Consider the following 9660-nt stretch of genomic DNA (forward strand, 5'->3'; position numbering starts at 1 on the left):
CACGTCATTGGAGTTGTGCTTTTAAAGTTGTAGCAACGTCTCGGCAGAATCTCATCTGCCATCATCAGACTTCTGTATACTGTTTCATCTGTGACAGATACCCGAACAAAGCTGAATGCCATACATGTAAGTATCCGCGAAAACTTAAGAAAACATATATATATATATATATATATATATATATATATACACACACATATACATATATACATACATACATACATACATACATACATACATACATATTGTTTGCATCTGACAACTATTTCAATTCATAGTTTTGTTCAAAATTTGGCAGCACTTCATTTAGCTGTTAGTTAGTTGTCAGGTCAAGTTGACCACTTGCTAGTTGTCAGATCTTTTCAATAATGATCCTTTGTATTCCCTTGGCTTTTCCCTATTAAATACTTTTCAGGTGTTATGTACTTTGGCACACCTGGATCTACCATACAAAGAAAGAATTCTATCTGTGAGTGTTGGTCTTTTTTCAGTGCCAGCTCCTGATAATATGATTAATTACTCTTGAAAAAAATTCCTCTTTTTCAGTAATGAAAATTATCTTTTTACAAAAAAATAAAGCAAAAAATAGTATACTTAAAATGATACTTAGAATTGCTTCTTATGACAAACACTTTTTCCTTTCAATATGAAAGGTAATCAGAATTATTAGTCAGATCATAAATTTTTATGCAACAAAAAACTTCCTTTATGTCTCTCAGCAAACAATAAAAAATAATATAGTTAGTTGTTATTTTGGATCCAATTCCAAGAATTTAAATTTTCAAAAACTGCCTTCTCTATTTTTTATTAGGAAAAAAAATAGTTATTGTTTATCTCCTCGTGCACAAACTACAGTAAGCATTTAATATATAACAGACAAGTTCAGTTCTTAAGATTTTATTTAAAGTTGAGAAATTCATAATGATTCCAGCTTTCCCTCCCTATATTGCACTCTGTGAACTCCTTGTTATAATCAAGAAGCAAAGAAACCCAATAGTTGAGAATAGTTTTCCCCAAATGTATAGTTCAACTCTCTTAAAATAAATTTATATAGAAAAGACAGCATTTACAACTGATTTGACAGTGTTCAGCTATTCCATATTCCCTAAATATATTAAACATCCCAATTGCAGCAGCTTCTAGTAGTGTGTTTTGATAATGTTTTTTCTTAGCAAATATAATATTCCATTGTTACAGAGCTACTCAAATCAACTTTGGAACAACTGGACGTACATCTAAAACTTCTTAATGAAGTTGAAATCCACACCTTAGGCTGAAAATATATAAACTGTATCCAGTGCATAGCTTTACAGTAGCTTTTGAGAAGTCCATTATCTCAAATTGGCACACAAAATAAGTCACACAGCAAATTCAGTGCATTTATAAGACGCCTGTTAGACATAAGACAACCAGAAGATGTAGCATCACCAAATAACCAAGAAAAAGATAGCGAGATTTTGCCCGTGAGGTCAGCAACTTGGAGCAGAAAATACTTCGTCCCTGAATCCATCTCCTAATAGAATGTGCTCCTCCTTTTACCTGTATACAATCAAAGAATATACCTTGTTTAAAAGTATACACTGGAAATTCTTTATTAGATCTGTTCAGTAAACACAGACTTAGCCAATAATTGTGATGCAAAAAATTTTCAAATTTGATAAATTTTTATAATCCAATAATTGATCTAATTGTCGGGACAGCTTGCACAAATAGCAATAGCACTTAGACTTATATACTGCTTCATAGCGCTATACAGCCCTCTCTAAGCGGCTTACAAACTCAGCATATTGCCCCCAACAATCAGTCCTTTTTTTATCTATCTCGGAAGGATGGCACAACCTTGAGCTAACCTTGAGCCTGGTGAGATTCGATCTGCCAAATTGTAGTCAGCCGACAGTCAGCAGAAGTAGCCTGCAGTACTGTACTCTAACCACTGCGCCACCAAGGCACACCAAATATTATCATGTCATCAGCATGCAAATTCAGTAAAACTAAACAACGAAAGAATTCATTCAATTTTAAGTGTCTTATATCATCTGAAGTGATTGTACCCTTAGATGTTCTAGTTACTTTATCCACTTCTTTGACATATTTCTTTCTCCAAGAACTAAACTTGCTTTTTTATTACTATTATTATAGTTTTAGGAGACCGAGCTAGTTATTGGCTCAAGGACACCTGCTGAGTTTTATGATCAACTGAGCTTCCAGTCTTAATCAACCTCCACAGTTATTTGCATATTTACAGAGAGGATTGCACTTTAATATAGACATCTTAGTAATTCAATGGCATTTCAAAGAGCAGCACTTCGATAGTTGTGTGTGGTTTTTTTAAGTGATTCAAATATTGCACCTCTTGAAAGGTGAGATCAAGTGACATTTGAGAAAACAGTATAACCAGAACTTTGTTAAAATAATGGAATTATTTCAGTCCTGGATGCAAAGCAAAGAATTTAAAGAGAATCTAGAGACACAAAGTCTAATGGGAAATTATTTTCATCATATGATCTCTGCTTTTTTTGTATGATGTAAGTTATTTTCACGTCAATGAGAGAGATTTCATCCTATGAGCTTACCTTTTGCATTACAATATGTTCATTTGGATTGATGACCAGAGCTTCTCTTTCCTCATCAGATTCCATCTGAACAGCATAATCCCTGGGTGATGATCTGTAAGTAATCATTTCAAGCCTTGAAAGAAAAGTTAATAGAGTTCAAGATCTCAAAAATTTTTAAGCAATAACCAACTATTTATTTATGTACACTTTTCTTTGAATCATGATTCTTAATACTGACAGGTTTTTTTTTTTCAAATCACAATGTTAGATTTTCTTACTTTTCAAGCAGGCGAGATTTTTTTAAATTAAAGTCCTATTCATTTTCTTTACTTTTTCAATTATTATGCTGGCAAATAATTCCAACTGCTGGTGGCTTACAACAAAAATATAATAAAAGAATCATCCAAAAACAAAACAAGCCCCCCAAATATAACAATTTAATATAATAAAACCTCTATGATAAAAAGAACATTAGCAGGCAATAAAACATTTCTCTTACAGGGACCAGCCTAGTTTCCAGAAGACTGTTCCAAAGGCACCACTGTAGGAGAAAAAGCATGTTTTCCAGCTCATCTCTCCTCACCTCATGAAAATGGACTGAATCTCCCAAAAGAACTCCCTCAGACAGGTTAATGAGCTAGAAGAAAAAGTCTTACAAGAACTTTGGCGCCAAGCCAAACAGGATGTCACATGTCAAAATTAGGACACTGGGTTGCACAAAAGCTAATCGTATGCATTTATGTAATATGCATTATTGGTGAAATACCTCAGTTGACATAAATAAATCACAATTTCAATCATAAAAAGGGGACAGATTTGTTAAAATAACTGAAACAAACAAAGATATGGAATAGTATATTAATTTGCTTATGAGCCAATGCTGTCTCCATCAATCAGATTAGCATATACAGCAATTAGATGGATTAGTATCAGAAAATATAATTGCAGTCACAAAAGTGATAACTATATTATTATTTATAGAGCTATAATAACATTTCACATTTCATCACTTCAGTAGTCGTAAAATAATATATTTGAATCTATGTTCTGAAGTTTATCTAGTAATTGCTTCCTGAAACATGACTCCTCGGGGCAATGTTGAATGTTACAGGATTCTTATACTCCCATAGTTGTACAGCCATATTGTATTTGTAAGACTGATTTTTGTTTCCAAATATTTACAATGTACAGAAATCCCATAGTCAATAATTCAAGGAGGCATTTTTTAAAAAAATTTGGTTATAATCAAATCTAAAGAAATGGCCATGTCCACCGTGAAGTGTTTTATATGTCTGTATATTCCAGGTCTTGTAGCAACATGTTTTTCATAAACGTGACATAAGTGTTTGTCTATTGAAATCAAGCTCAGTAGGATCTCTCTATGTATGTCTACCTTTTAATCTGTTCCTCGGATAGTCCCAAAGCATCTTCTGCAACTTTTCTTCTATTTCTTTCTTCTGAGAGCCTTTCAGTCAATCGTATTATGGTCTGTTGCTCTGAATTACGTTGTCCCTCCAGATCGACCAGTCTAGTGCAAACCCACAAGTGAAGTAAGTTACACATAAGAAAAAAAATAGTCTTATTTTTATTTATTTGTGCTTTTATTCAATTACTATACTAAAATTACTCAATTTAAGAATTATTTTAAACATTTAAAGTTAAACTAATGTCCTTTCCTTAAGTTATATCATAGTGTGATTTACATCTTAACCAACAAAACGTATTTTACTACTGCAACAACTATTACTACCACATAAATATATAGCAACCTTTTCTTGAGTTGGCTGAGTTCCATATCATCTATTTCAACAGTAACTGCAGCTCTTTCTTGAGGAGCTCCTGGAGGAACTTCAACTGGAAGGTCATTCTAAAACAGTAACATGACATGCTATTTTAATATTGATGTTGATGTTCAATACCGTTATGCCATTTATGAGAAAACCATTCATAAAAATAAAAAATTAAACTTACACCACATTTATTGAAATAAGTAAATTTTCACTTCTTTATAGTTAATTCCAAAATAAAGGAAACATGGATAGTTGTCAACTTACAACAGTTCTTTGTAGTGATTGTTCAAAGTTATAACCACACTGAAAATGTGACTTCTGACTGTTTTTCACAGTTACAGCCTTTGCAGCATCCTTATCATCATGTGATCATAATTCAGATGCTTGGCAATTGGTTCGCATTTATGACTGTTGCTGAGTCTCAAGGTTATGTGATCATTTTTTGCAACGTTCTCATAAGCAAAGTCAATGGAGAAACCATATTCACTTAACCAACGGGTTACTAACTTATCAACTGCAATGATTCACTTGACAACTGTGGCAAAAAAGGTCGTAAAATGAGGCAAAACTCACTTAACAAATGCTACACTTAACAACAGAAATGTTGGGCTCAATTGTGGTCGTAAGTCGAAGATTACCTACACATAAGAGGCTTACTTGCATTTATCATAGAGTTTTCTGGTAGTGGATTACAAAACAAATGTATGAAGGGACTGTGAATAGATCAAGGAGGAGGGAAAAACTGAGATTGGGATTAAATGCAACTGATACCCTCAAAAAGAAATAAGTGAAAACTTAAGGACAAAAAGGCAGTGCATGAAGTTGCATTTGGATGTGATAAAAGGATGATTTTGTCTTCAATGTCAGAAAATAATACATAGGTATAGTATATGGGGAGGAATACTAAATGGTAAACTAGATTTTAGTTGTATTTTCTTTGTTTTTCTTATCTTATACCTTTACTTTTTTTTTTTCCCTATAGGTATTCCCTCAACTTACTGCCACAATTGGGACCAAAATTTCTACCGCTAAGCAAGGAGGTTATTATGTGAATTGGGCCCAATTTTACAACCTTTTTGCCACAGTTAAGTGAATCATTGCAGATATTAAGTGAATCGCATGGTCACCGAGTGAATCCAGCTACCCCTACTGGCTTTGTTGGAAGCTGGCTGATTGCGATGGTCGCAAATAGTATTCACATGACCCTGGGACGCTGTAACCATCATAAATATAAGCTGGTTGCCAACGTCCACATTTTGATCATGTAACTTTGGGGATGCTACCAAAGTCATAAGTATGATGACTGGACGTAAGTCACGTTTTTAAAAGTGCTGTTGCAATTTCGAACAGTTGTTAAACGAATGGTTGTAAGTTGAAAACTACCTGTATTTCAAATATTCCGTTTCTGCATTTTGCATGATCGTCTTGCCCCCCAAAAAGAGCAGCATGAAGATTATGTATGCATGTAAGAATGACAATGCATATCTGGCACAAACACCGAAGCTTTCTGACTTGAGTAGGCTGTTGCCGTATCTATGTACTGTCTTCTAGGTTTTTAAAGTATAAGATATAGATATGCTCTTTCAAGAAAGCAGAGAAAATTACATTTTTTGATCCCTTCATCTTCCCGCAACTATTTATTCTATTTGGAAAAACTGGAACTAAAGTCTCAAGACTTAAGTGATTTGCTTCTACTAATAAAGATAAACAGCACATCAGAAAACTGATAACTTCTAGATCTTCAGACATTAATTCAAACTTAACTATGAGGATAAGGCTATGGTACTTTCCATGCAAACTATTCCTTGGTGTCTATTTATTCAAAATTGCCAATCCTTCTTACCTGGGTGTTAACTTGAGCAGAAGCAACTTGTACCTGATAGTCCCTTTCAAGCTGCAAGTAACGATTCTGGAGGTCATTATAGCGAAGTTGATTATCTTGTAAAGTTTGGGACACCATTTTTAGTTGAGCAGACAATACAGCATTTTCTTGCACTGACTGCATTAGCTGCAATAATTTGAATTGGATAAATGACTAAATTCATGAATATGCCCAGACATGCCAAAAGAATCTAAATATTATCATTAGACAGCCAACTTCTACATTAAATCAAAATTGTGTATTTATTTGAAAGAATACACATATACCCAGATGTCTATAGTTTCACATTATTTCTATACTGAGCTTCACACCATTTACTAAACCCTGAATAGAGATGCTTACATGCTTAGGCTTGTGCTAAGGCATTAGCAAGAAGGAAATTAAAATTTTGAACACTTTTCTTTATTATATTTATGTAATATTATATTTATTATATTTATGATAAAAATCTAACTGATTTTTTTTTCAAACTAACTTGTAGCAGAAGTTAATATAGTACATGGAAATGTATTACTGAGTGAATTTCCATGGTTCCATATACAAGTATCAAGTACCATGTTTTGCTGTATCTTCATACTTACCTTTGAGTTTATTTGTTGGAATTTCAGTTCTCTCTGGTGCAGCTCCTGAAAGCAACGCTGGAGTTCACTCTGTAAATGAGTTCTTTCAGCTAATATATGCTTCATTTGATCAGAGACATCTGGGTTTCCAGCAAGAGTAACAGATTCTAATCCCTTGCACAATATATAAGAGCATGACAATGTGATTTAGATTGGCTCATACATAGTCTACAATGTGATTGCATACAAGGTCAATTTTGAATGCATCCTGTTGAATTTCTCCCACTGCTCTTGCCACAATTTTATCACATTATTTCCAGGAAGACAAATATGAAAATTTATCACTACATTGTATTTATAACTACAACTCTCTGTAGTAGATGCCATAGTATGTGCCTAAGATATACATGCCATCAAGCTTCTTGACTAACCTGGGCTTGAATAAAGATTGTATTGTATTGTCTTATAAGCATTGTACCCATGCTATAAAAAGTATATAGTATATATATTTTATACGTACTAATATGTTGATATAAGTTGATAACTAATGCATGAGAGCTTGAACAGAAACTCATTTGCTATGTTAAATATTTCCTACTGGAGAAGTAAATCATTTTTTTTTAGGAATCGGAATGTGGGCATTACTGTAATAATATTGTCACACTATTGAATGGAACAGGAATACCATATACATAGACACCATGTATATAAGCCTGTCCCATTAAGACTTTTAAGACCATTAAGCATCTGAAGTGGCATCATGAAAAAATGGAAGTGGTATATTGTACTTTCTTTCCTCTGCATGTGTAAGATAAATTTCACCATACCTACTTAAGAGTTACTTAACAAACTTTGCCAATTGCATCATTGTATTGTAAATATTATCACTGGCTACAAAATTCTCCATACCACACAGACTATGCTTAGAAAAGATTATTTAACAAGCTTTTCAAACTACATATAATCACTCTTACTTCAAGTCTTTTACCTTTATTGCTACTTGCCATTAAGATAAAAAAGACAAAGTGACATGTTTCTCTCCCTTGAAAAAGTACCAAAAGGTAGCAAAAACTGAAAGACACTTTGAACTTTGGCATATTCCCAAATCCACAGAAGGATCCTTCACAACTACATGCTGATTCCAGGGAGTTCATCCCTGGTTTGAAATTATTGCCTTCAAATTCTGAACCTATTTGCTACCAGCTAGCCGAAACATCTCCCTTCTGACCAACATGATGTTCTGTGTGAGGCAACAGTGGGTGAACATGTGCTCTCAGAATTATGGTGTGGTAGAGGGATTAAGAATTGTGTGTCTTTTTTAAACACCTATTTCCAAACCTTATCTTTGCAATACTAACATTATTGGCCATTAGTGCCATCTGGTAGTATAGAAATACAGTTGTTGCACAACAGAACAACAGAAATGTTTTGGCTGAAAAAGGGAGCTGGAGTCGGAAATGGCCTAGCTACAGATTGTGGCATTTATACTGCTGCTGTTTATAATAATACAGTAAACATATGAAAAAAAATATGAGTTTTATGATATTGTTGGCTTGAAGCAGCACACTTTACAATATCAATTTTGTGACTGGAAATATTCCCAGTTTTATACACTAATGGTACAGAAAACTGACATCTTGGTCAGGCAACTCCAAAGTGTGGTTTTCCTAGGCTATTTATTTTCATTTCAGTTAGTTTTATTCTCTTCAACTGACTTATTCCCAGGAAGTGCATTTAGATGCAAGATTTCTATTCCAAGGATTTTATGACTTGGAAATTGATGTGGATATAAATTCAAAATTTAATATAAAATGCAAACAATATATTTTGCCTATTTTGTTTGATGGTGTAGTGGTTTTACCTTCACTGAGTAATGGCTATCAGGAGATACAGCTCTTTGAGTCACTTCGTGGTGCACTTTCTTTAGTTCTGCAACCAGCTTTTCCTTTTCTACAAGAGATACCTGCAATTGATTTTGAAGTGCTTGAGATTCTGTCAGCAGACGGTGGTTTTCTTTTCTAGAGCAACAACATTAAGGTAATAATAAAGAGTTAGACTACTTCATGAACCTAATCTTAACATTGATTGTTCTTGTTTCAATTTCATGGGGCTGGTTTGATGCATGTTTCAATGGAAAAAAACCTGTCAACTAAAATATTTCTATCTGATCTTTCCATAGAAATTTCATATAAAGGTTATATGAACCCATGCAGGCAGTCATTAATTGGCCTAATGTTACCAGTAATGTGTCCTGGAATTTCAATCCAATCCAATCCACTATGTCACATTTTCTCACATTACTATGAGATTTTCCCTCCTGCTTAGGTTGCTCTTTCTGAACTTTTAATTGTGGTATCTTAAGCTTTCAAACCATAAAAATACACACAGACACAAAGACACACCGGTACACTATACTAGCTAATATACATGTAATGCACAAGTTCTGTTCCCTTTTGCACATTAAAAGAAATAAGTAATCATAGGGCTTTTATAAATAATATTTAAAATTTATTTTACCTCAGAGCAACTACTTCATTATGGTAAGAGGCTCTTTCTTTCTCAGCTTCTTCTTGGAAAGCTTTTGTCTGGTTCAAGTCTCTCTCAAGTTCATCTACTTTGGCTTTCAGTTTCAAGATGTCAGTTGTTGCAGAATTAGTTCCTTCTTTAGTCTATGGAAGAGAAAAGCATTAACTTTTTTTTGCATATTTTGCTATAATTACATTTTTTTCAACCAGTAATTTTAAATGTATTCAAAGAAAAAAAATACAAAATTATCTTATATATATATCTACTCTGAAGTAAGTCCCACTGTGTTTGATGTTACCTATTCCTGGGTGTGCATAATATTGCAGCCTTGGCCTCTATTTTGTATA

General features: G+C 33.5%; 1 protein-coding gene across 13 annotated transcripts in view; it reads right to left on the minus strand.

Moving 5' to 3' along the window:
* Positions 1-881: 881 nt before the first annotated feature.
* LOC113440428 (uncharacterized) overlaps positions 882-9660 on the minus strand; it is a 56238-nt gene continuing 47459 nt past the window's right edge. For all 13 annotated transcript variants that reach the window (XM_087921285.1, XM_087921280.1, XM_087921284.1 and 10 more), the window contains 8 exons: positions 9305-9456; positions 8649-8805; positions 6809-6961; positions 6189-6353; positions 4325-4422; positions 3949-4083; positions 2574-2688; positions 882-1539 (listed from right to left, as the gene is read on the minus strand). In XM_087921285.1, coding sequence (XP_087777411.1) covers positions 1381-1539; positions 2574-2688; positions 3949-4083; positions 4325-4422; positions 6189-6353; positions 6809-6961; positions 8649-8805; positions 9305-9456 — 1134 coding nt within the window. In that variant the 3' untranslated portion in view covers positions 882-1380. The remainder of the gene's footprint in view (positions 1540-2573; positions 2689-3948; positions 4084-4324; positions 4423-6188; positions 6354-6808; positions 6962-8648; positions 8806-9304; positions 9457-9660) is intronic.

The sequence above is a fragment of the Pseudonaja textilis genome, chromosome 1 (genome assembly GCF_049901715.1).
Source record: "Pseudonaja textilis isolate UNSWEBS1 chromosome 1, rPseTex1.2, whole genome shotgun sequence".
NCBI classification, from domain to species: domain Eukaryota; kingdom Metazoa; phylum Chordata; class Lepidosauria; order Squamata; family Elapidae; genus Pseudonaja; species Pseudonaja textilis.